Source organism: Epargyreus clarus, unplaced genomic scaffold (assembly GCF_041222505.1).
Source record: "Epargyreus clarus isolate Ecla_fem2 unplaced genomic scaffold, WU_Ecla_fem_2.2 ptg000023l, whole genome shotgun sequence".
Taxonomy (NCBI): domain Eukaryota; kingdom Metazoa; phylum Arthropoda; class Insecta; order Lepidoptera; family Hesperiidae; genus Epargyreus; species Epargyreus clarus.
The window spans coordinates 7,390,758-7,418,049 of record NW_027332230.1 but is presented as its reverse complement, the minus strand read 5'-3'; the positions used below and the strand labels follow the sequence as shown (position 1 = coordinate 7,418,049).

At 34.8% G+C, this 27,292-nt stretch overlaps 2 protein-coding genes across 3 annotated transcripts; one reads left to right on the top strand and one right to left on the bottom strand.

Annotated features, from left to right (window-relative positions):
• Nucleotides 1-380: 380 nt before the first annotated feature.
• Nucleotides 381-4,228, bottom strand: _Bre3 (glycosyltransferase). The gene is made up of 3 exons (XM_073085530.1): nt 4,004-4,228; nt 2,811-3,614; nt 381-2,497 (listed from the first exon to the last, which is right to left on the bottom strand). Exons 2-3 carry the CDS (start codon nt 3,612-3,614, stop codon nt 1,925-1,927), a joined length of 1,377 nt encoding a protein of 458 aa, XP_072941631.1. The 5' UTR covers nt 4,004-4,228; the 3' UTR covers nt 381-1,924.
• Nucleotides 4,229-5,143: 915 nt separating this feature from the next.
• pns (DENN domain containing pinstripe) lies at nt 5,144-26,728 on the top strand. Of its 2 annotated transcripts, XM_073085424.1 has the most exons (23): nt 5,144-5,552; nt 5,630-5,739; nt 5,909-6,079; nt 6,547-6,782; nt 7,333-7,477; nt 7,981-8,125; nt 9,053-9,187; nt 9,554-9,744; nt 10,272-10,377; nt 10,909-11,097; nt 11,661-11,842; nt 12,671-12,882; nt 14,524-14,721; nt 18,892-19,048; nt 19,516-19,783; nt 20,291-20,483; nt 21,071-21,321; nt 21,551-21,693; nt 21,956-22,074; nt 23,064-23,233; nt 23,857-24,039; nt 24,338-24,542; nt 25,377-26,728. In XM_073085424.1, exons 1-23 carry the CDS (start codon nt 5,447-5,449, stop codon nt 25,552-25,554), a joined length of 3,993 nt encoding a protein of 1,330 aa, XP_072941525.1. In that variant the 5' UTR covers nt 5,144-5,446; the 3' UTR covers nt 25,555-26,728. The 2 variants fall into 2 exon arrangements, with proteins under 2 accessions (XP_072941525.1, XP_072941524.1); XM_073085423.1 differs by lacking the exons at nt 14,524-14,721; nt 23,857-24,039; nt 24,338-24,542; nt 25,377-26,728 and having other exon boundaries at nt 23,064-23,256.
• The last annotated feature ends 564 nt before the right edge of the window (nt 26,729-27,292 follow it).

Below are 27,292 nucleotides of genomic sequence, written 5' to 3'. Positions count from 1 at the left end.
CGAATGTAGATATTATAGGTAGCATAAGATTAAAATATTTGATTTGCACCACCTGTCAGTACTCGCACCTACATACAAAAAGCTTATATACTTTGCGCTAAGCAATAAGAACACGTTTAATTAAATTTTAACACGTTAAATATTACTTATTTTAATTTTGAACATTTTCGTATTAATACCTAAAAGACTAATATTTTGTTCATTCTCAATAAAGTACTTTAATTACAATAATTAAATTATAAGTAGTTTAATTACATTTTACATTAACATTAAGAAAAGATATGGCATATCTATAGGTTCTTAAATGTAACCCATAACAATTGAAATTACAATGGAGCAACATTATAGAATATTCAATGTTTATTTATGTTATTAATTATTTCCGTTAGATCCCACATTTCTTAGGGGTAAATTAGGGTAATTAAGGACAATATCACATTTTTTTATAATTAAATTACAATGTTTAGTTAAAATTAAGTGATGCCTTTTTAACTGTTTTTATTAAGCAAATAATTAAGTATACGTTAGAATAAATCAGATTGAATAAAAAAAATATGTAACTTTTGGGCGTGTATTCAAAATATTCATAAAAGACATATAAATAGAAGAGTAAAAAATGTTTGGATAAATTAATATATAAATAGATAAAGATATAGCAAAATGAGGAAGATTTTTTACTGTATATTCAATAAAGTACGAATAGGTTCTATAGTATATACATATAATATATTAATGTCTTTTGGTCGTTTATGTTCCTACCATTGTATTAAAATCACGCCTGCTATCAGTGGCCTACTTATCTATTATCATAATCGTACTTAAACAAAATAAACTTCACATAATTTTAATTTTCGTTATTGAATCAATCATTGATTACACATATTGCTGCAATGGTAGAAGTTTATTATAAAATCAACACAGTGTGACCATGCAATTATTTATTTTTTTTACGCTAAATTAACAATGCGTTTAAAATTAGTCACAGATGCCAAAACAAAGGTCGCAAAAAATTGTTCTTTTTTAATACTCTCACGCCTATAACAGCATTAATAAATTCTCAAGACAGTGCAAATGGTACAAAGCTCAATACCAACTCCATTTTAACCATCAAAGATTATACATATATTTATTTTTTGCATAAATATTTATTTATTCTTAAACAAAAACAAATGTATCAAACACTTATCTTCGAAAAAATACTTCGAATTTTATTTTCCTAACATGTGAGTCATTTTTTATACAGAATGTATTTTATTAATAATGAACCTGCAGCAAAATGTTAACTTTGTAACATTATCAGCTAAATTATTTAGTGTTTAAACGTAAAACATGTTAAAAACATGTTATCTTACAAGATAATACTTTATAACAGTAGACATAAAACTTTGTGACAAATACTTTACAATATAAATGAATTGCCTTAATTTATCTATAATTATGTTTATGAACAATCATGGGAATTTATAAATAGCTGGCTGAATACTTTTTTTATTTTAAGTCATAAATAATAAATAATTTTGAAATAAAAATATTATATGTCAAAACTAAGCCTGGTATTTATCTAATAACTGGTGAATTGTTGCCTTAATTTTTTTCTTATTCAAAATAGAATTTAAATTCCAAACCTAAATAACAATGCACATACAAAATAATTAATATTTTTATTCTAATGCTTACAAAAGAAATAGTCAATAATTTATGAATGACCATAGACTTATAAATTAATCAATATTGTAACATTCTTTGGTAGCATGGATAGGATCAGTCACATGTTTATGCAAAAACTGAATACACAAAAACCTCTCACATTTCACAAAATTATTCTAAAATGAACGCAGTTTATTTATATACCCATACATGTATTTGTGCGCTTATTAATATAACAACAAAACTTCTAATTATTATTTAAATATAGCAACATAAATTATACTGTCACTGGAATCTTAATTTCTTTGTTCACAATGTAAAATTTGTGTTTTTTGCCTAAAACACCCCATATAACTGCAACATTTTCTATAACAACATTGAGAGGAATAGTAGCTAAAGCCCCACTTATAAATAGGATGAATTTCAAAGGACCAAATCTGTGTATGGGGAATGACTTCATGACACCAAAAATATACATGTAAATGTTAACAGCACCTGTGAATCCACATATCAAGTCTAAAGCATGAGGGCATGGTATTGGACAAAAGGCTGCAAGAACAACATTACTGGTAGAGAGAGGCAAAGTCACCCAGGAGTAACATGATATTGCCAGGAATACTTTAAACAGAAAAGGTATTTTCTTACAATGCACCACTAACAGTATACCTTGAATCCATCTCTTTCTTTGTTGGATGAAATCCCATAATGTGAATGGTGACTTTTCCCACATTTCCCCTTCAACAAAATTAAATGAGTAGCCTTCACTATATGCCTTCATTGCAAAGTAACAGTCTTCCGCAACAGATCCATCAAGACCATTATCAAAAGATACTTTTTTCTCAGCACTCACCTGTAATATAAATAAAGCATTACAAACACATGAATCCTAGAAAATTGCAATTAAAAAGATATACCTATTGGTACCAATTTTTGTACACAAAACATTGAAGGAAAGTTAAGATTAAAACTACTTCGCAGCAATATATTTTAAACCATGCAGTATGAAAATAAAAAAAAAGTATGTAAAAAAAAAATATATATATACCATCATACATATTTGTAGCGGATTGTTGCGAAGTAGTTTTAATCTTAACTTAATAGCATGGATTTCCGCAAAGTAACACCTGATACAATTAACTATCTAACATTGAAGGAATACTTACTTGAGCTACAACATATGAGCCTTTCCAGCCAAAGAGCGGTCTATGAAATAAATAAAATTGGAGCCTCAACTTTCCCATATCATCAGCAACACGGAAACTATCAGCGAGTGTAGTCAGCCAATTGACAATTTCCTCATTGGCATAAGTAATTAGGCCTTGACCAAACTGATGCTGGCCATCTAATACAAAGTTTAGTATACCACGCACTGAATTCTCTGTCAACAAAGTTTCTTCATCCAAGTGCACGACCCAATCATTGTCTGCTAATGTATTGACACTATCTTCTAAGCAGTACTGCAGGGCTCGAGATTTGAAAAGTGCCCCAGTTTTAGTTTGGTAGTCTGGTGGCACAACTACTTCTCTAACTCGCCTGTCATTTGGTAGATTTATAGCTTTGTCTGTCACAACTTCAATCATGAAATTCTCCATACCCACATCTATGCATAGATTCATGTTTCTTGTTACATTGTTTCTTACGAGTTTTGGAAAGCCACCCCTAGTTACAACTCTGATGCATATGAAAGGGGCTAACAGTGGTGATCCTTTCAACTTTACTTTACCAGGAAAGGCATTAAAGAATGTCAATCCTGCAAAATTGCACAGTACTTGAGGTATAGTTAATAATGTTAGAAGCCTGAGGACATACAATGTTATGGTTCCATAGATTCCGTATGCTTCCCAAGGATCAGGGAATTGTTTTTCTTTTTCATCTAAGTTTATGGCTCCTGCATAAACTAAGAACAGAAATATGAAGGAGATAAAAAATATGCAATGTAACAAATGTTGCACTCTTCCTCTTAGCATCTGGAACAAATATTATTTTATCAGATTCTGTAATCGTTTTCCTGAACTTATTTGACAATGATTTACTCAACAAAAATTTTGACTGAACATTGTTAACAATATATCATCAACATTGTATACAATTGTTCTAGGAATTTTCCTTAATAATGATAAGTATCTGGATTTTACACATCGATTTAGCTCTTTTACATAATGAGTAACATTGTTTAATTTTCCTTACTAATACCATAAAATATAATTATATTTATTCTTTAATACTGCCTAGATGGTTAAAAAAGTGTGACGTTTAGAAATATAATAGATTAGTCGCTTTTTAAAAGTATGAGTGTACTAGAACACAATTATTAATTAAACGTTTTTTTGATATGAATTACATAAAAACAGCTCACCTTAAAATCGCTATTATTACTAAAAATCACAATAAAGAATATGTACCAACTTCCAATGTAAATAAATTAACCATAAATGTTATATAGGTACTTTTACAGACTGATATCACAACATAACTGCATAGGAAATAATTTAAATTCAAAATAATTTACTAAAAATTACAAAGCACACTCAGCGTCGACTACACACACTGACAACTCTCTGGTAAATTGACATTGACAGTCAGTTATTTTAAAAATATATATGAAGAACTTTATGGCAAATACAGTACCGACAATAGGTACAACATTGTTTAAACTGACTCTGAATCACACTCATGAAAATAGATTCAATCAATTTGTTATCTTCAAAATCAGGAAGCAGGCAAGTACCTTATCGTTGCATTAAGTGCATATGAACTTAGGGAATGTAATGTAACTACTAATAACGTGATAACTAAAGGTAAAAAAGTGTAACAAGCAGAACAGATTAACCATGATTTAATTAATTAAGTATTTAATTACTAATTAAATTACCTTTTATTTTTGAAAAAAAAAATGTTTTCTATTGTAGTAAGTTACAAATCTCGATTTTATAGCTTACTGCATTAACCAATTACCCTTACATAAGGAAGATTTTATTTTTGATCATTTATTTATTGAATGGCAAAATTGCATTTGTTTGTATCTTGGTGGTACATTTTAAGGGGCAGGCAAAGATCTTCTTTTATCGTATGGATATTTACTCGTACAAAGGGACACATACACATTACATAAGGATATCTATAATGCTAGTAAACTTGGTGCAGTAATTACTAGCAGAACGTTAAAAACGAGAGTTCCATTCGCATGCACATAAGTTCTATAGTTCCTGATAGTTTTCAAAAATAGTTCTGGCGATTTAATAAAAATCCTATAAAGGTTACAATACATTTACTATACTTTTTTGTGTGCCCCCTGATGTCAACTACCTGTTCGTGTTAGAATTTCACACTCTTCACAATATTAATTATGTATTTATCAATTGGGTACTTTGTCTTAATTTGAGGAATAATGTTTTATATTATTTAAAATTAATGGCTGTTTATTGTTTATGATCCTTATATTAAAAACTCTGAGTTGACAACGAAGAGTATTACTGTCACGAAGTGTCATGTCATTTTAGACAGATGAGTACTGACTGAACAAGGTCGATTTTGTCTGCTGTGTGTATCTGTGATTTTGATTTGATCTCCGAGTCGAGTTCGATTCGAGTTCCTTTTTTACGTCCAATGGGTCTGAGTCTCCTCATTAGGATTTTGTTTACTAAAGTTATTTAATTATACGTAATGGCTCCAAGGTTGAGAGAAGTGTAAAAATGTGTGTTATAACTGTTCATCTACATGTAATGAAGAAACAATGTTGAATGAAATCTACAATAGTGAAGCTAAAAGAGAAAGTGTCTCTAATAAATAACGGGTCGATATGAATATGTCCGTCTCGGATTTATCTGTGGGATGCCGTTTTGCAGATTATTTTGCGATATGCGGATTAGATTTTGATTCCGGTTTGGAACCTGATCGACTTTGTGGTAAATTAAAATAATGATTGTCAAAATTGTCGCAAAACTTGACTTGATTGTTAAAAATATTATCGTGTTTATTTTAGGGGATAATCTACACATTTCGCCCCTTGACCGGTCGTATAAGGGGAAAGTCTTAGCTCATTACCCTGACAATATCCATAGTAATCCTTTTGATGAGCATGCAGTTTGTATGGTAAGCCTGCCTTTGTTTTGTTGACACCATATTGATCGAATGTTTCTTTTGAGATTGCAACTAGTTGGAAAATATCAATAAAATTCAATTAATAAGATTGACAAAATATGCAACAAAAACCTTATTCCAATAATATTTATTATAATATATTCCATTTTTTATTCCACAGCTATGCCTGCCAGCTGGCCTTCAATTTAGAACTCAAAAACATTCACTGGAGCCAAAATTTCACAGCTTCCTTGTAACAAGAGAAAATGCATCGAGATACTATGGATTCAGCCTTATATTCCATGAGGAAGTCAGAAACAGAAACATCTGTAGTGCAATGCACACATTACAGGTATATTCTAATAATCTTTTAAAATGAATCTGGAATACATTAAGTGAGAAATAAAGAAGTGACATTTTTGTAAAAATGCAGTGCATTATTACAAGCCAACAAAAATGGAAACAAAAGTGCTATTTAAAATTTTTGATATAACCATAGTGTCATTCATGTTACCGAGACAAATTTAACAACTTCTCATATGTGAAAAAGTATCAAGACATTTGGCTAATACAGTGTAATTGAGTAATAAATTGAATATACATAGTTATGCTTGAATAGCCCTACCCTCCTTCTGTCATAGTTGGGTAAAAAATTATAGTTGATTGATGTATGTACCTATTATTTAAATTATTAGATGTATGAAACAATAACTTGTGCTGAAATGTGGTGATTGATATACTACTAAACATCTTAATTTGTATTATGTAAATGAAAATGTGTAATTTGTGACTTGATTAATCAGTATAATTTCTTTGCAGGCGATGTATATCACAGAACTCTCAAGTGGGCAAACACCACCTGGACACAGGAGAGGCTCAGCCAAAGAAACCTCCAGATCTTTGCCTAGATCTTTCAAGCTTGCACCTCATACAGGGGCAGCCCTAACTTACTACGACATTACCAAAGATAAACTTTATGTAGCGAAAAGCATAGCTCTCATATGTCAATATCCCTACATAAGGGTTGCACAATTGTTTTTAGAGAATTTATTCAGGTAAGTGTGTTTTTTTTTGCAATATTATTTACAAAAGTCATGTAATTTTGTTAGTTTGTAATCTACAACATTTAAAATCAGACCGTCAAAGATAATTTTTAACTGACTTCCCGAAGGAAATATATTATCTATACAATACATAATTTTTTTGTATTACACATGATTAAATATTTGATATAATGATGTGATCTTTTATTTAGCTGTTAATAGTTACCAGAATATAGACTTAGAAACATTAATTTCAATTAATAAGTATAGTCCATGCCGAACTTCAAGTCCGCTTTGAAGTTAATGCGCACAGGTGTCAGTCAGAGAGCCAATGCGGTCGAACACAACTACAAGCGTATACTCCGTACCAACAGTTAGGGCACAATAATGCAGTTATTTACCTTTAGGCGAGAACGGGCAGCTGGCAGATGCCGGGGGTCCTACACTGTTTTCGTCCCGCTAATATCTACAATCTGTGATTGTGACGCATCTTGTTTCTATATTCAGAACGGACTAGAAGTTTGGTGCGGACTATACCTTAATAAAACTTTGTATTTTGCAGGTCCTTGCCAAGACAGCCTGGGCCCGGACTTAGTCCAGAATCGTATGTGTATAATTTATTGTATGAAGTGCCAGTGCCACTCCCGGGGCAAGCATTACGTCTCTATGTACCTCCATCTGAACCTCATCTTGATCCAGTACCAGTTGTAAGTATAAATTTAAAATATTTGAAAAGAACAAAGATAAGAAAGCTATCTTTTTAATACGCTTTTTTTTATTTGATGTCGTATGTTGTGTGTAAGATAGTACTGTACAGATTAATATTGTTAGAACATGCTGTCCATCGATGGATATCACTTATCAAGTCCAAATAGAGTAGTCATATTATCTGAAGTTGGCTATGTGCTATTGTGACCCATGCGGACGGCGGTCAATCAGTGCAAGTAGTACCTCAAATAAATACTGTCATAGCAACTAAAATTTCACTTGTGATCCTGCACACATGGTGATGGCCTTGTGAATAATAAAGAACACATGTTTGTACATTTAAAATAATTTTTGAGGACTAAAATGGAATTCTCATATATGCGTCTGTCCCTCATTATAAACATCAAAACAGTACATAGCAGTGTTTAATAATGATGTTATTAGGTAGAAAAAGTATAAGAAGACTGGTTTCACTAATTTAATAAACTTTGTATAATTTCAGGTGATAAGAATGCCAAATCCACCAGAAGAGTTACCATTACTTGATTATCCTTTACGAGTGATGTTCTCTACACTAGGTGTTGATTGTGTAGTTCAATTGTTCACTTGTGTGTTACTAGAACATCAAGTATTGCTACGATCCAGTGGTAAGTGCTTTGCATCTCTTTTTTCTAAAATTGACAGAAAATTAAATCTATTTGCATACAAGTTAATAAGAATTTTTTTTTAATTTCCTAATGGTTATCTCATGAATATAGATATGAGTAAAGCTTGGGGATGCAACAAATAATTTATGTTTGTTTAAAGTAAATACTAAATCAAATCATAGTAAATGTCTAATCTAATATATAAGCAATATAGAACAGTATCATTTTAATAAGTATGGGCTTAGTTTACTTAGATACAGTTTTATAAATAAGTTATCATTTTCTCAATATTTTAAGTTTTTAAAATAAGTTATTGTATGTCAGATATTTTATGTAAATCACGCATAAGACAAAAAAGATAGCTCTATAATATTTCATCATAATTTCAAATTGCTTTTCTGTGAGTGTCTAATCATATCGTTGGTTGCCTTTTTCATTAGTCTCAATCATGAACTTGTCACGAGTTTCAGTTTGTTATTACAGTCACTATTTGTTATATAGTTAGCGGCGTCTGTGAAGGCTTTTAAAATGGACCGAAGATTATGCTCAATTGTTAGATAAAACATACACATTTTTGTGTTAAGAACTATTGTCGCATTGCAGCATTGTCACATGACTTCAATTATAATCCAGACTAAAACAATGTACATGTTCGTGGATTACAGTATGATCTGAATTATTCTGTTTTATGCCATAAAAATTGAAAATATTTAAAATATGTACCTTTCCACTGTTATGTTACCACCATGCTAAATGAACACAGAAGACAATTATGAGAATAACAGTTGATCAATATTTCAGTTTTTATGATATTAAATATGTCGATCACAAGCTTAAATCCCAAATGGGAATATATTATAGGTAATAATAAATTTAATTGTTCAATTACATTGTGCAAAAATTATGAAATATTTGTCTATTTTACAGATTACAACAAACTGATGTTAGTGGCAGAGTGCATTGTGTCGCTATTGTTGCCATTTTCTTGGGCGCACGTGTATGTGCCGATATTACCGGCGCCGTTGTACCATTTCCTGGACGCTCCGGTTCCATTTGTTATGGGTATGTAGACTTTGTAATATCTAAAGTTAAGAATCATGTATTTTGTGTGGCTGTGTAAAAATTGTCCAAATTGGCAGCCAAAAAAACGAAGACAATGCCATAATAAAAGCTGTCCCTAAAATAAGTTAAAAAGACAAATAAAATCCATTTCCAAATCAATTTCAATGCCCCTGCAATTTAGTCCTCCCTTTATTACTTCAGTATTCATAATGAAGTATGATAATGCAGGGTGATAATGGTATTATGGTTCTTAATGTGGGTTACGTTAAGAACCATAATACCATTATCACGAAATTAGGAAATCAAAATAAGCTGTTTAGAAAAGATTATTGAGGGTGAATAATAATGTCACTCTTTCTTATGCAGGTCTCCATGCTGATAGTGTAGCGATGAGTATCGGACCCAATGGTCCTAGAAACATAGCCCTTGGATCAGAAGCTGCTCTATGCTTAGTAGACATCGATAAACCTGATATACAACTTCCTGAAGAATTACCCATACTGCCGCACAGGACACCTTTTATAGAGGAGCTCAATCATATTTTGGACAAACATCAGGTATGTTTTCTAAATTAATATGATAGATAGTTACAACTTAAATGCAAATTTATATGCCACATCATATCCTACGTGAATATATTTTTTTTATTTTTTATAATATAGGGTTAAGAGACAAGCATGCAGTCCACCTGATGGTAAGTGGCTACTGCCGCCCATGGACATCTGTAATGAACCCTAGATAGGATTAGATATCCCTACCTGAGGTCGCCCACAGATGCGCCGCTACCCTTGAGGTCCAAGTTGGAACGTCTCAGAAAAGTATGTCTCCCTTGCCACACCCTTCAAACCAGAACACAGCAGCGCTTAAGGTTACTGTTAATACGCAGAAATAGCTGTGGCGGTGGTGTCGCAGCAGTCGAACCACAAAGTGTTTTACCACCTTCTAATGATATAACCTATCTATGAAGTAAGTAAGGTGTTAGATAATCATAAAATTTGATGTTTTCTGTTCGACGGTCATGCAGTTCATATAATGTTAAGTGATCATTGCTCTTCATGCTCATTGTAAAAAAAATATTTTACAGATACAAAGGCCCGAAACGGAGCCTACTAAACTGGGTGTGCCAATAAATGGTACATCGTATAGACATATGAACGACGGCATGAGTAGCAGTTGTACTTTGCCATCAGGTAAGCTTTATATATATATATAGATAATTAATTTTTGTTTCGTGTTGTCGCGATCATGTCTGTCTTGTGATGTTAAAAATTATGTGTGTCATACTCCTTAAAATGAAATAAAAAACATATTATTATTTTCATACAATAAAAGCTATGAAATTTACATGATTATTATGTACGTAATTTACTATTTTTTTAAATTGTTAATTATCTGAAGGATAATGAGTGAAAGTAAAGTTAAGGTCTCAGACGAATTTACCACAGGCCTGATGATCATTTCCCTTTTTTTAGTTTGTCATTTATCATTACTTAGACTAGGGAAAAAGATATTTTAAAAAAAGTAATGATGCAGTTTAAGTTTTTATCAAAATCGGCCTCGTAAGTCCTTTCAGCATTTTTCGTTAATCCTTATACTTTCGGATTTGGCCCTGAAGGCCTATTTGAAAAATTCACCCTGTATAGTCGTAAACGATTTTAAGGAGTATACAATATGTAAGTAAGCGCTTCTTGTGACGTAATGTCTGTCGGGTGGTGGTACAGGTGGTCTGCGTCGCAAGCACTCGTTCCACGACGTGCTGGAGTGGGACGAGAGCCGGCCGCTGAACGCCTCGCCGCCCGCCTCGCCCGCCTCGCCCGCTTCACCCGCGGCGCCCGCGTCGCCCACTAGACGCGGGGCGCCCAGGCGGATCGACGCGTTACAACGAATCGTGGATATCGTCAAACGTACTGGTATTAATTTTAAACGTATAATATTTGCAGTCATGTTATGCAGTGTAATCGGTATGGTCGTATCGTCGATATAGCCCGCGTCGCCCGCCGCGCCCGCTAAACCAGAGGCACCTAGACGTATTCACTCGTTATAAGGCATCGTGGATAAAGTCAAAAGTATTGATATTAGAATACTTCAACTATTTATTGTTACGCGTTCTTGTGTAGTTCTGATTGTTGATTTTTTTTAGTAAAACTAATTACTTACCTGTGTGCGATAATTGCCACACTTTGCCTATTTCGTAAAGTCTTCGAAAATAACTGCATTCGAGTAACGAATTATTCATTTATAATATATACGGATTTTATTATTTCTTAATGAATTTATATTCTCAACCCTATTTAGGGTCCACATGAAATTAATAAATCTGTTTTTTTTTACTAATTAGGTACTCTATTTCTACCTTGCCTTGCTTATTGTGTTCTATACGATTGAAACTATCTTTTCTGTAATATCTACAAATTTCATTAAAAACGGAAATATTTGTTATTTATAAATTATTATAATTATTTTTTTATTTAAGGTGTGAACATAGACGACGTAGACTCCGAAACAGTAATGCCAACTACAAAGAAGAAAATACTCAACGATGAAGATCAATACAACGAGGACATTCGGTTCAACGTCACCATCAGAGAAACGTTTTTGAATAGATTTGTGCACATGTTCCTCATGTACGAGAACTATGTTATTATGCCAGATCAGGTCAGTTTGACTTTTAATGCATATTATAAAAAACATATTATGATGTATTTTGTGGATGGATGACTACTGATGAGGACACTCGTAACAAGTTGTACTTTTTGGCGTTATTAATAAAAAATATATAGAAAGAGGCCACATATTAATGTGTGTGTGTATAATGCAAGAATTGTAACTACATTAGAAAAAATGGTACCTATTTTTTCATAATATTAGGGTAGCAGACGAGCAAGCACAGCCTGATGTTAAGTGGCTACTGCCGCCCATCTGTAGTCAGCTATCTGTAATCAAGGTCTGAGAACCAGAGGGTTCTACCACCTTCAAAATCATACGTACATCGGATCATAATTATGTATGAATTAATAATAATTAAATATTATTACAGTAAAGTTACTCTCAAGCGTAACCGTTTCCGTTACATAAATCGTTTCAACAATATTTATTTCCCTCATATTACGCCTAAAAAAATATAACTTTGAAAAGAACAGGAACAGGACCTATAAGAGATATTATTTGTCCAAGAGAGAAAACTTATGAATATTAATAGTGCCAAATTTGGAATCTTTAAATATTTCTTCCATTTACCCCCCGCTGTTTCTATCGAGTTAAGAAAGTATAGTATGAAGAATGTATTTATGTACACATAATGAATTTATGTATTTCTAGTTGTTCATGGTTTCTAATAGTTTTATGTTAGAGATAACTTATTATGCATAGCGATTATAATTAAAGTATTATATTATCATTACTATGTTGCTTACATTCAGACTAAGAGTTGGATAGTTCTGATTCTAATATGTGATGTATTAATAAATAAAAATATATTTTAAGGATCGAGACTCATGGTTGTCGTCGCGCGAGTCAATGGTGAACTTTGATAAGGCGTCGTTCTTATCAGACCAACCGCAACGACACCGGCCGTTTCTCTCGCGTTTTCTCGAAACACAGATGTTTGCGACTTTGATTGATAACAAGATAATGGGCAACTGGGGAGAGTATGACGCGAATCTACAAGTCTTCGAACACCGCATAAAAATCGTGAGGTATGTACATTTTTTTTCAACTAGAGATCATCCATAGATTATGTTTAAGGTGAGGATATAGGACAGCAAAATAAAAATAGAAAACAAGTAATATAAAATAATACTTTCGTGTCGTGTGTCCCATGGGTCCAATATATACAGATATACAGACAATATTCAGATATCTAATTACTTTATTCACATGCCCCTCTGGTCGGGGATCGAACCCGCAACCTTATGTGTGATATGACGATTTTGCCATAGGGTTGTAATTTAATAGAACAACCAAATGGAGTGTCACCATATGTTCTTTTCATTATTCACTTATTATATGTAATATATGGATGACTGCTAAGTACATAATTTGTGTTGAGTGATGTGATTTTAACGATTTTAAGGGATGGTTGCACGTTCACAAAAGATCTATTATTGACTTGTGGAGCACGGATCATATGGGTTATTATAGGGTGGTTATAGTCAAATTATTTACCAGCATTTTGTCGGTGTAGGTTGCTACAAGAAAATCTATAGTGTGTTTGAGTGCAAGTGGCTCGTAATATAACTATATACTTTATAAATGATAACCGCTTTTGAAAGTTACATGTTTGACTAATTTAGCATTCCAAGTTTTAACCGCTTGCTCGCAATCGCAACTAATAATCACTAATGTTTAATAAAACGTACATAATCAATTAATAGCACGTAAATATTTGAAGCCGTAAAATGAAATATATACAACAAGAACGGTTCATTTTTATTATATAGTTCAAAGTTTCGCTCACGCATTAATTAGGTAGTATATTTAGGCATCATTTGATAAGGATCGAATTTCGATCTATATTGAAGGCAATTGATAAATATTCTAAAGGTATATGTATTCTTTAGAAATAAAACTGAGAGAATATTATGTCGGTGTATGGTAGATTTACATTATTAATAAATTGTTTTTTGTTTTATTATTGTTTGCCTATTAGGATTAACATTACACCCAACAATCAGAAACAGACAGTCCTATCGATACGTGAATTGAATAGGCATGATGACAAGTTTTGAAATCTCCTATAATGTACGTACACGTCTACTGATTCCAAAAATCGTATTATTTCAGCAATACATTCATTATTAACGAAAACAATTGTGTATTTTTATAGCTATTTTGAATTAAGCGCGAAAACGCTCGCGGGAGGTATGGCATCCGTTGGTGACGTCACACTAGAATATCTCATACAATTTACTTACGTACTTGAACTTCAGCAATTCAGTGACATACGCAAAAATGACGTCATTCGCGCCCCGATTAACGTTTCAGACAAGATGGCCGACTGCAGTAATTTATATTTTTATTTTATTGAAAATACATATAATAAATCTTAAAGGGTTTTAAAAACTGGGTCATTTTTGATAGTCTTTTCAATATATTGTTTTTACTTAGATTCTTTATACTTTAATTTTTAATACTGTCATCATGCCAATTGTGTCAATCCCTATTTAAGTGAAGTAGGTGACAACTGATCAGTCGTAAAGTGTTGGTGTTGAACACGAAGTTAACCCCCATTTATGTGAAGTAAGTCGTATGACGGCCGATCCAGTCGCATAGAGTTCGTGTTGAACGTGAAGTGTGTTGGTTCGTCCGGTGCGGTACGTTGGAGCTGGGTGTTGCAGGCGGCGGCTGGGCGAGGGCGGGCTGGCGACGCGCGGCTACAGCGTGTGGGCGGGCGGCGCGGGCGCGGGCGTGCGCGCCGCCGAGCTGGAGGTGGGCGCGCCGGCCGAGCGCCTGCCGCACCGCGCCGCGTACTACCGCGCCTTCCCCGCGCGCCTCGACGCCGCCGCGCTCGCGCCGCCGCCCGCCGCCGACCGCAGGTGCGACCCCGAGACATCGACACCGACACCGACACCGACACTCCTCCGCCCGCCGGGACGCGACTTGCCCCCCGCCGCGTGTTGATCCTTTCCTTTTATAATATAGGAGTAGCAGACGAGCATGCAGTGCACCTGATGGTAATTGGCTCCTGCCGCCCATGGACGTCTGTAATCAACCCCAGATTGGATTAGATATTCCTACCTGAGGTCGGCCACAGATACGTCGCTACCCCTGAAGACTAAGCTGGAACGCCTCGGAAAAATCTGACTCCCTTACACACTGCTGTTATCAGGCAGAAATAGGGATGAATAGGGAGGAATAGTCATCATGGGTAGCGGCGCATGTGTGGCCAACCTCAGGTAAGAATATCTAATCCTGTCTGGGGTTGATTACAGATGTCCATGGGTGGCAGTAGCCACTTACAATCAGGTGGATTGCATGCTCGTCTGCTACTCCTATATTATAAAAAAAAAACCTCCCGATATAACCTATCCTTGGTAAAGTCCACGCCAAACTACTAGTCCGAATATAAAAACGTGTCGCAATAGCAAATTGTAGATATTAGCGGGATGAACACAGCGCGAGGCTCCCGTCCGCTGCCCTCTCTCGCACACGCGTACATAGCTGCATTAGTGTGCCCTTACGTTACGAAGTATATGCTAACTAAACCTGCGCGCAATAACTTCAGAGCGGACTAGAAGTTTAGCGCGGACTATAACCGACTTCGAAAGGGAGGAGGTTCTATGTTCGGCTGTATGCAATTTTTTTATCAAATTGTTCTCCGGTGATAGGTTCTAAAGTAGACAATTAAAAATTGCAATAAGCATTTTTTTTAAGGAAAACTAGTATTGACAGTTCAATAAGAAAAAATTATAGAACTCCTAGATTTGCGAAATAACGACAAATTATTTATTATGCGTTGAGCTAGTATATATATGAGCCCAAAAGACATTCCAGTTTAATAGACATAAAATATGTTACTCTTTTCTATAACTCCGTTACCCTTAGTGGTATTTAAGGTTACTTATAGTTATCACTACAGGATTTTTTTTATTGGTTAATAAATGTCAAAACAAAAATTCACTAATATTTGAATTTACGTTCGGCGATATAAAAATCACATTTGCACTTTAAAATTCAAAAATGAATAGTGGTTACGGTTAGTACTGGTTGCACCAGCATGATCATATAATTCACTCTAACAATTAGATTGAAACAGTTTTATAAAATTTCAACAGTAGTTTCTGAAATTAATACAAGTTTTATTTTTATTTATCATTTACTTGTTTATTTTATTTTTAATATGATTTCATCTATAAGAATATCTAAGTTATTTATTATTCAATTTAAATTCGGGTCAGAGAGCTTTTCATTTTTGCTCGCTGAGATGGGGTTAAGTATCATAAAAGCTTTTAAGCGCCTTCTGTTCTTTTTATAGCTCTATGTCAAGTGTTTTCGATTTGCTTTTGTGAGACAACGACCCAATTGATTATTTATTATACTGCTCAACGAAATTCACATGTGCAATTATAAAATAATAATGAATATAAGAATTACTCTGTAATCTCGAAAGATAAGTATAATCTTGTTACGCCGGTGAGATAATATGCTTCATTATGTATGAAATGTCAATTAAAGACATGTACGTTACACGGTCATTTAAATTGACTTCTAAGTTAACGCTATAAGGACTTGATATATTAATATACAACTTCGTATAATGTTTAATTTTAATTATCTATGAATAATTATTGACGTTTAAGATTTGAAAAAAAAATGCAAAGAACTTTTTTTTAATTAATGCAATTTAATATTTATTCTAAATGTCTATTCGAGACACAGATTACTATTGAATAAGCGTGATCGTGTTACTTAGTGGGTAATTATATAATAGTAAAAAACAAATACAGACTTACGTTAAAAAAACTAATGACTCTAGTTAATGTTATGAGTAACCTTCGTATTTCCTTCAATCAATAATAATTTAAATTAAGTAAAACCGGTATCTACAAGACGGTTAAGCTGCAACTACGTTTACTCCTTATATAGTAAATTATCAATCGAAAGATTACAAAAATTATTCGTTTTGTTCGTAAAAAACCTAGCTCAAAAATATTTGTAGGTTACGTATGTTACGTCCAGTTATTATAATTATATTATAGTGCGATTCTGCACAAATTCTAGTGTTACATTTTAAATTATTTTTCGAGTTATCGATATAAAAGTTATATGTATCGAGCGGACGAATTTTATTGATAAAAATAAGATTGGCTGTGTAGTGTCATGTGATGTAGGCAACATTGCGATGCCTTGCATGAATTATGTTGCAGCTCATACGTGCTTTATTTATGTTTGTTGATTGTTTGTCCATTGTTTGCTTTTGTTAATGTGAATATGCCATGCATGAGTAAAGTAGTTGTTATCCATCTGATACAAACGTATACCATAGAGGTCCCAGCATATTATATCTATGACAAAAAAAGAGATGTGAGTAGAGGTGATTACTATTTGTCAATTTTATTATGTCCTCGATAAATAGAAGAAAATTTTAAATACTTTATAAGTATCTAAAATTGGCTTGAAATTAATTGGAATTACGGACTAATAAACTTGATCAAAGTATTTTTACACCTTTTAAGCTACTCCTTACTAAACATATAAACTAACGTATATATTTTTAATTCTGATTATCTACATACTGTTTCATCAGCAATTGTTTCATTTCTATTATAAGAACGTTTTGGTTTATAACTTTGGAAGACATTTATTATTTTGATTTGGTTTAGATGTCCGTTTGTTTATTTTAAACCGTATCAATATGTAAAGTTATTACAGGTAAGTATCTAACAACAACATAAAACATTAGGAATACAATGTCATATAAACGCTAACATTAATTATAATACTTATATTTTATGAAAAAAAAAATAAGTTCTTAAAATAAATAAAATTAACGTTTACTTTAACACATTTGAATCTCAATTTTGTTTCTATGTATGTCTAAATTATAAAAAAATATGTTTTAGTATAATATTTATTTCTTGTTATAAGTGATTGTGCTTACTATATTTGTAGTTGATGTAACTAATTTTATATAAATTTAAATTATTATATTGTTAATCTCCTCAAAGATTGAAATTACGACGCTTCTAAGTGTTGTGATTAATTCAGAGCTATTTAAATAATTGTCATGTAAACTACCTATTTAATAACTTGTAGTTAGTAGTGTATGTAGTATTAAATTACATAATAATGCATAAATAATGCTCATAACAAGATTGTAGATTTTTATGCTGAGCATCTATTTTTATTTTTATATTGTGTTTTACACGTGTCGAGAATTTTATTATTGAAATGTTATTGTAATTTTCATAATTCATAGTTAATGATTTGCGCATGTTATGTTGAGTTTGCATGTAAAAGTGCCTGTTGTATGTGATTTATTGTATATCGTTACATGTAATCTTTAGTTTAATTGGACGAATTGAATTTATTTTTTTATATTAGTCTGTAAAGGTACGAACTCGCATGTTTTGTTGTATCGTGGTCTTAATCATTCTCATTCTGAAAAGATTCATGTTCTATATTGGTACATTTTCGAGTTGATGATGATTTTGTCAGGTTAATCTCCGTCTTTGGGTTGGAGAAGAATGGCGGAGTAATAAGGCCCATGGGGCCAGAACCCAGTAGTACGACATATCATATGGGTAGTTTGCAACCAAATGTAAAAGTGATTCTCTTGGTTTACAAAACCATTCTACTTTTATTTATATTTTTGGTTATTTAATTTTATACTAAGCATAATATAAAACTTTCTAACCATAATGTTTAGAAAACAATAAAATCTTACTGTATTTATGTATTTTAAGCCAACTAGTGATATCCAATAAACGAGTTAAAATGCATTTTTGCGTGTTTTACATTTACCTTTAACCATACACGCAAAATAATATGCTTTTCAAAATAATACACTATTCCACATGTGCTTGAAAGCTTGCGGGAGCATTTGTAAAAGTCTTTCTATAGTAAGTTTTGGTTTAAATTGCACTAGAACTGTACAGAAACAGATGTTTTGCAAATTTCACAGTACTATATTCATTAAAGTTCTTAGTAAAATTACTTTAAATAAAAAATACATACTTTGACCGTCAGTCTATCTTACTTTTCAGAACAAATAGTTTGAAGCGTATAAAGAATGCAAAATGGCAGGTCAAAGACTGTCCGCCGGAAATGTTGCTCGGCGACATCGGTAGACGACTTTCCACGGAAGTCACCCCAGCTGCCATTGCTCAAAATAATAGAGCCTTCGTAGAAAAACTTTTGAAGGTACTAATATTATAATAATAATTTTTTTTTTCCATATCATACTGCAATCATCATTAAAGATATTGTTTTTAATAAATGTTTTATCGTTAGGTAGGTAGCTCAACAATTTGTGGAAATTATTTGATCAGACTAAAATTTAAGATCTTGTTTACAAAAAAAGTTTATTAAATTATACAATTGCACGCAACATAAATATAATGAGATGGTTACACTATAATTATGACTCGACCATTTCAAAATATGTTGATAAAAATACCTTTTTTAATAAGCAAAAATGCCACATTATAGGCATTAACCAGGTAATAAACTGCCTGCTTCTTATTTTAATTTGCGGTTTAATCGCCTTTAATAAAAATAACTTTAATTGCTAAAACAAATTGCTGTTTGGTCTCCAATTAAATATTGATTGAATTTCCGTTAATTGTATATAATTAAATATATAATTTGTAATATTTTGCATTGAATAGGAATGCAAAAGCAAAACAAAACGTATGCTGGTGGAAAAGATGGGTACTGAGGAGAATGACGTCAGCCTAGGATCAGAAGTGTCTATAACAGGAGTGGAAGAGAGTACCATGATCGCATCGCTGTGTGATTTGTTGGAGAGGCTCTGGTCACACGGACTGCAACATAAGATGGGCAAATCGGCGCTGTGGATGCATCTCGTAAACTATCAGGAATTGGAACAGTGTAGCAACTCAACTAAACCCATCGATCCGAACAATTTGACACCTGGTATGTAATAAAATTGGGTATTAAAATGTATAATTGTTGTACGTCTTTAATAATTTCCATGGGTTTGTGGCCACAACTGGTTAAGGACCGCAATCTCCACGATGGATGCTTTAAACATCACATAAGGCTTCCGACAAAAGTTAACGATTGCTATACAATGATATCTAATAAAAGCGACTTCTTAATACAGAAGTACAAGAAATTTGTCTACTAACGGTCACCGGAATTATTTTGATCTAGTGTCTACTCTAGATGCGTGCGATGCGGGGTTATGCGTGCCTTATAGTAGTGAAATAAACAATACCGCTATAAAAATCTTTAAAACTACAGATTTTTTCATTGTCTTTTGTTATAACATGCAGCTTTGGCTTGGTGTGTGTTACGGAAGCGTCTGGATTGTAAGTATAAAACTAGTGATTTTTAAGGATATCCTTAATCTAACACATACAAATGTTTTTGATGGTTTCTGATTTTACTTGTGTAAAAAATTAATTTAAAATATTTTAGATTTATCATCAGTGGGTGCAGAGGTGGAAGCACATCAAGCGTCGGGAAGTGCTAACAGATCCCGGGATAGTTCCCGTGGTGGATCCCGGGATAGCTCGAGAGATAGACTCAGCAACTCCGGGACTTTAGAACGGAAGGCACAAGCGCCTGTTCCGTTGAGGCCTCTGCCTGAGAGCCTCACTTTTGATATGAGGTATCTGATACACATATATGATACTCAAAACATGTACAACCAAATGTATAGAAATAAAAGACTGGGCTACTTTATCGCTTAAAAACGTGATTTCTGATTGTGATGCATTCAGACTATTGTCTAAAAATATTTCTTTATAATAATACCGTTCCTAACCTACCTAATTGAACCTAGGTTCAATTCCCGATTGGGCATTAATTTAAGTAATTAGTTTAAATATTTGTATTTAATATAAAATAACACTGAACAGGCAGTAGCAGAGAAGACAGTAGTGTAAAGGTTTTTATTTTTTAAATAATAGTACTTACTCGTTTATCAGTCTTCGTATAGTCCGCGCCAAACTCCTAGTCCGCTCTGAAGTTGTTGCGCGCAGGTTATTTAGCATAAACTCTGTAACACTAACGCAGCTATGTACCTGTGGGCGAGAGCAGGAAGCGGAGGGTGCCGTTAGTCCCGTGCTGTCTTCATCCCGCTAATGTCTACAATTTGCTGCTGCGACGCAACTCTTTTCTATATTCGGAGCGGACTAGCAGTTTGACGCGGACTCTACATCAAAACACAATTACAGTTACGGTCGTATATTTTAGGAACGTTCAAGCGATGACGGACATCAAAACAGAAATAGGTTACGCGCGAGCCTGGGTCCGACTGTCTCTAGAGAAGAAATTGTTATCTAAACATCTAAGAGAGTTACTAGCTGATACGACATTGTTAAGATCTCAGTACAAGCGGACGGCGTTCCTGCGTTGCGAAGAGGAAAGAGAGCAGTTTCTGTACCATCTGTTAACGTTGAATGCTGTGGATTATTACTGTTTCACAAATACGTACCCGACTACAAGTAAGTTAATTTATATGTTTCTTATACTTTCGGTTGTATTGGTGAAACTTAAAAAAAAATTGAAATAAATAATTTTGGCACACATTATTTTTTGGAATATATACCTATATATAAGCTATATATTTATTAAGTCAGTTATTTTATCCAAAGATTATCTATTACTATTATACTGGTAAAATAAACTACTAAAGAGTTGCCATTTTATTCATTATATTTTTGTTATTTTTAGAGTTGCCATACAGGGTTTTGATAGTTCCATCGCGAAAAGCAAGTCAAACGACAGCGAATTGTTGGCTCTCAATATCGGGTGCAAATGGTGAATCTACTCCTAAAATTCCTATTCCACGGAATACCAACGAATTTGTGTTTCATGTAAGTTTTTATACGCAAGATTATGTATTACTATTATCTTATGGATGTACTGCTTTTTTTTTTAATTTCCGCGTGCTAATGCGTTTGTGTTCACCTCCGTGTTCTATGTTACCTATGTAAAATCATCTACAGTTGTCTAAAAGTTTTATAAAAATGGTACCACCAAAAATGTTACTTTAAAATGATTTCATTAGTACTTATGTACAAATTTGTATACTCGAACTTATATAAAACTATGCTAAAATAAATTTTATATTTGCAGCACAAGAACTTGGGCATCCTATCAACATTAAGAATTGGCCACGATAACTCTGGTCTTTCGCCGAGGTGGTTGTTGGACCAAGTATACGTGAGGAATGAAGTCACAGGACATACTTATACGTGAGTTTATTTTTGAAATATGTTGCATATTTGTATTCATTTTTCGTGGTTTTTGATGAGTCAAAATTTATAAAAACATTTTTACTTTGAACCTTTTTTTGTGAAATTAGACGTCCTTTGGTCTAGGTCAACACTGTCGCTATGTTAGGTGAGGTTGTGTCATCGTTCCAACATAATCTCATATTAAAACGTACAAAAACATGTTTTTGCACATTTTTTTAATAACTTAAGTTTACAATTGTAGTGATTGTGTTTTATCATTAGCTGAGATAGGTAACAGCGGTCAGCTTCTCATACGCGGTGTCGTTGGTGGTTCATTGTAGCTGTGATATGGTTAGCATCAACGACACTGTTGATGTGGTCGATTAAAAATGGTCTATGTCCATTTTATATTTCACGCCTTCCTATATAGTTTCGCTACGAGACATGATTCGCAATGATGAAATCCGTATACGAACTAAGCTTACCGACATAGCTCACAAAATTAGCAGGCTGAAGTGGCAATAAGCCGGCCACATCGCTCGGAGGACCGATAACCGATGGGGAAGAAAGGTCCTCGAGTGGCGACCACGCGTAGGCAAAAGGAATTCAGGCCGCCCCCCGACCGGGTGGACCGACGACCTGAAGAAGACAGCGGGAAACCGCTGGATTCAAAGGGCACGGGACCGGTTAGAGTGGCGCCAATTAGGGGAGGCCTATGTCCAGCAGTGGACCTCAAAAGGCTGATGGATGGATGGATGGATATATAGTTATCGTTGTAGTGTAGTTGTACGACTGTCGCAGCGCTGGGCTTTTTCGTCGCTGAGCGTTGTATTTTTTAAAAGATTTTGCGTACTAACGTTTTTATGAGTGAAAATGTACGTGCGCGTGTACGAGTATGTGGGTAACTCAGCGGCGTCAGGATTTACTCTTAGTGCATACGCCTTAGCGTGGCGCTAGAATACGCGTTCTGTGTGGCCAGGCCTTTAGTATTACCATTACGTTGCCAGGTTCCCGTGCAACCGGTGGCTGGGCACGGGCGTGGACGACGGGTCGACGGAGCGGCTGGTGGTGGCGGCGCGCGTGCGCGGGGCGCGCTCGCCGCGCTCGCCCGCGCCCGCGCCCGCGCCCTCGCCCACCGCCACGCACCTCTCCACCTCCACCATCCAGCACATGATCGGTACGTAGCGCCGCGGCACACGGGCGACGGAGCGGCTGGTGGTGGCGGCGCGCGTGCGCGGGGCGCGCTCGCCGCGCTCGCCCGCGCCCGCGCCCGCGCCCTCGCCCACCGCCACGCACCTCTCCACCTCCACCATCCAGCACATGATCGGTACGTAGCGCCGCGGCACACGGGCGACGGAGCGGCTGGTGGTGGCGGCGCGCGTGCGCGGGGCGCGCTCGCCGCGCTCGCCCGCGCCCGCGCCCGCGCCCTCGCCCACCGCCACGCACCTCTCCACCTCCACCATCCAGCACATGATCGGTACGTAGCGCCGCGGCACACGGGCGACGGAGCGGCTGGTGGTGGCGGCGCGCTTCAAATGAGCGACAGTCATTTAAAAGCACCCCTCTCTTCTTAAACATGACTCCATTAACAGCATCGGCAGCGAGAGGTCCCCATCCGTACAACAGCGACGAAATGCTAATTACATTTCTAATACTAACTGTAGTACTAGAAATTTTTATCATTCCTGAATTATGGTCTTGTAAGAATATTTTATTGAAAAACTAAAGCTTTTTTTGTAAAACATATTTCGATATTACTAATGAAAACACGGAGGTAAAATTAATATGTACATTTTACAGGAGACTGTGTGAACGCAATAGTTAAGTGGCACTATCAATCTAAACGGGAGAAGGATGCTAATTCACTCAGTGTGCTGTTATGCGGAGAGAACGGCCTTGTGAAATGTTTGGAACAGGCATTCCTCTGCGGATTTAAATCCGCTCGGCTGTTTGGCAAGAATCTCTTTATTTGGGACTTTTTTGGTGAGTACATTGCCTAAATATTTCACCCAAAGTCGAGAAGAGGTATCTGGTATTAGATTCGTACTATTAGGGTACCACGTGTTAGATACGTGATATTAGGTACGTAATACTACGTACCCGATATTAATTACGATATATTAAGTTTGCGTAAAACTGCTAGTCCGCTCTGAATATAGAAATGAATTGCGTCGCCATAGCGAATTGTATGACTACACCTGCTCGCAACAACTTCAGAGCGGACTAGCAGCTTGGCGCGGACTATACATGATATCAGTAAGTAAAGTGTACCGTGTACCAGCGCGCGTGAAGGACGAGTTCAAGATGAGCCTGTGCGACGAGCCGAGCGCGGGCGCGGGCTGCGGCGTGGCGTACAACTGCCGCCAGGACCAGGAGCACCGCGCCATCTGGCGCTGCTACTGCCACCTGGTGGACGAGATCCACGCCGCCGGCCGCGCGCTCGGCAAGGACGGCAAGTTCCAGCTCTTCATATGCCTCAGTCTAAGGTACGCGGATTGAACTGAAATATAGACGCATTAGATAAGAAGATTTTGAAGGTGGTAGACCCCTCTGTGGTTCGACTCCAGCGGTACCACCGCCACACCAATTTCTGCCTAAAACAGCCTGTTAGGCGCTGCTGTTTTCCGTTTTGAAGGGTGTGGTAAGGGAGACATACTTTTCCGAGGCGTTCCAGCTTAGTCCTCAGGGGTAGCAGCGCATCTGTGGCCGACTTCAGGTAGAAATATCTAATCCTATCTGGGGTTGATTACAGATGTCCATGGGTGGCAGTAGCCACTTACGATCAGATGGACTGCATACACATCTGCTACTCCTATATTATAAAAAAAAAGAATTTATTCAGGTTGTTGGGATTACGTATCTTTAACGTCTTTACGGATACTTTGTTAACTCGAATTGAGATATTATTAATAGACATATGAGCAGTTTGACATAATTTAATTTCAGCGCTTCTGCGAAATTCTGCGCAACAAAATGTGATCTCGTCGAAAAGCCATACAATGTACCAACCATCTATAATTTTATTACAACATTGTATAGATATATAATATGCAAAATTTGCTCATTTCTAGTACCACGCTAATATTGCTATCTGTTTTATAATAATAACTCTTCAACAAAATGGCGTTAAATAGGACACTTATATAAATAAACCGAGAAAATAAAATACTTATTATTATAATTATGTAAAATGTCACCATATCTATTATATTGTAAATCTGTTATCAGGAAAGTTAATTTTTTAACCGACTTTAAAAAAGGAGGAGGTTTCTCAATTTGACCGTATATATGTTTTTGGTATATCTTTATTATTTTTTCAGGGAACATTGGCTTCATCGGATGTTAGTGCCGATGTCACTCACACGCGTTACAGCTGAAATGTACGAAGAGCAAAGCTTTTTGCGGAAAAGAGGTCTCCTTACATTCTTGAGACAGATATTAGAACCGTTGGATGAATTTGATATTGTTTTGGAAAACTCTCTTACTCAAGGCATATAATTGTATTTTTTTATTTAGATTTTATTTACATCTTTTATGATTATCTAGCATGATGAATGTTTTACGATTTAGATTTTTTTAATTATAAATATTTAATCAAGACTATGCGCAATTGACAATACTTACGCTTTTGATGCTTTTTAAAGCAGTAATATCGTTAATGAAACAACTTAAGTGACGTTGTTGTGTCTAGGGGCGAACCAACCGAATATTAAATTGTACACTTATGTCATAAAACACGTCCATCCGTCACACCTAATTAATTACACTTATCTGTTTAATTATAGCACTTATCGGTTTTATTAAAGGGCTCGGTTTTGCTTGAAAATTGAAAGAAGAATCATAGAAGTTGTTTACATTTGAGAAAGCCTGGCTTATCATTATTACATAACATTATTGCGTCAAGTTGCGTAAAATTACTGATAAAAATATTGCGTTAATAATTCTGTAACGCGTTTATCTTACACGATTGGCAGTCTTCGTATCTTGCCATGTTAGTCATAATTTGGTGTTGCCATAACTCTAAATTAAATTCTCTTTAAAATATTTTCCAAAAATGAGTAAAATTTAATTAGACGCTTATGCTGTCGACAAAAATGAACTTACAATTGCTTAAGTCTGTACACTTGAACTCAAAAATCTGTTGCTTGTTTCTCGTTTGATGAAAAAGTTCCGTTATAAATCATATATGACGATTACGCATTTACCTATTATAGAAATATGGGAACATGATTTTGACGTTAATTGATATTGGCATATAAATGTTTAAATTACTACTGGCAATAGTACTAACACAGGATGTTACAAGATTTTTTACTAGTAGCATGATGTGCTTACGTCACTCAAATTATAAGCATCGGATCGCTTAGTCTAAAATTATATAAGGATCGTTTCACATCGAACGATCATTTGAAATGTTTTGACGTGAAACTTATGTTTCAACATGGTTTTAATGTAATGTCGTTTTAATTAATCATTAACAAGACCCTAAGAGCGCATAACTTGTCGCGCGTGTTCACGCCCACACTCTCGTTCCATCTGCACAAATGAATTATCAAATCAAGTCAAATCAAACATTTTGTTCAAAATAGGTTCTTTACAGAGCACTTTTTGAATGTCAATACAACTACCACCACTTCACAAGGTGTTTCGTTATGGAGAAGAAGCGGCGAGAGAAATCCATAACACACATCTCAAAAAAAATGTTTTTTACAATGTCAAACTTAACCTAATGTTCAAACTACTTCAGACCATACCGTTCTGTCAGTTAACATGTTTACATAAACATGCTACAGTCTCTGCTATACGTGTGTATGCGTAAAACAAGATAGGATGCAAGTGACACGCATGCGGGCGTATCACGCGTGACAGGAAAAGTTTTAATGATATTTACTATGTCGATATAATACTCATTTTTAAAATAACGGTTTATTGTTAACATGTAGATTATTTATGCTTCTTTATAATATTCAGGGTTAATTCTTATATTTACATTTATTAAGTTTCGTTTGTGGTTGTTATATTTTTGTTAACTTGCCAGTTTAATCCAAAGATTTTTTGTAGAACAGAATTATGTTTTTTGAACTTTATCTCGTATTTTAAGGTAATGATAAGGATTAAACGAAAGAGGATTTTGATATTATTTTTATTATCTTTTTTTAGTTTTAGATTAATAAGTTAAAGCAATAAGTATGGTCGGGTTAATCATATTGTATTGTAACTATGACCACTAGAATTG

What these genes read in the sequence shown, in the direction of transcription:
- _Bre3 (XM_073085530.1), bottom strand. Translation starts at nt 3,614, where the DNA reads ATGCTAAGAGGAAGAGTGCAACATTTGTTACATTGCATATTTTTTATC. An exon ending in GCTCATATGTTGTAGCTCAA is followed by an intron (nt 2,498 to 2,810) that starts GTAAGTATTCCT and finishes TTTATATTACAG; the next exon opens with GTGAGTGCTGAGAAAAAAGT.
- pns (XM_073085424.1), top strand. Translation starts at nt 5,447, where the DNA reads ATGAATATGTCCGTCTCGGATTTATCTGTGGGATGCCGTTTTGCAGAT. An exon ending in TTTTTAGAGAATTTATTCAG is followed by an intron (nt 6,783 to 7,332) that starts GTAAGTGTGTTT and finishes TGTATTTTGCAG; the next exon opens with GTCCTTGCCAAGACAGCCTG. An exon ending in AGTATTGCTACGATCCAGTG is followed by an intron (nt 8,126 to 9,052) that starts GTAAGTGCTTTG and finishes TCTATTTTACAG; the next exon opens with ATTACAACAAACTGATGTTA.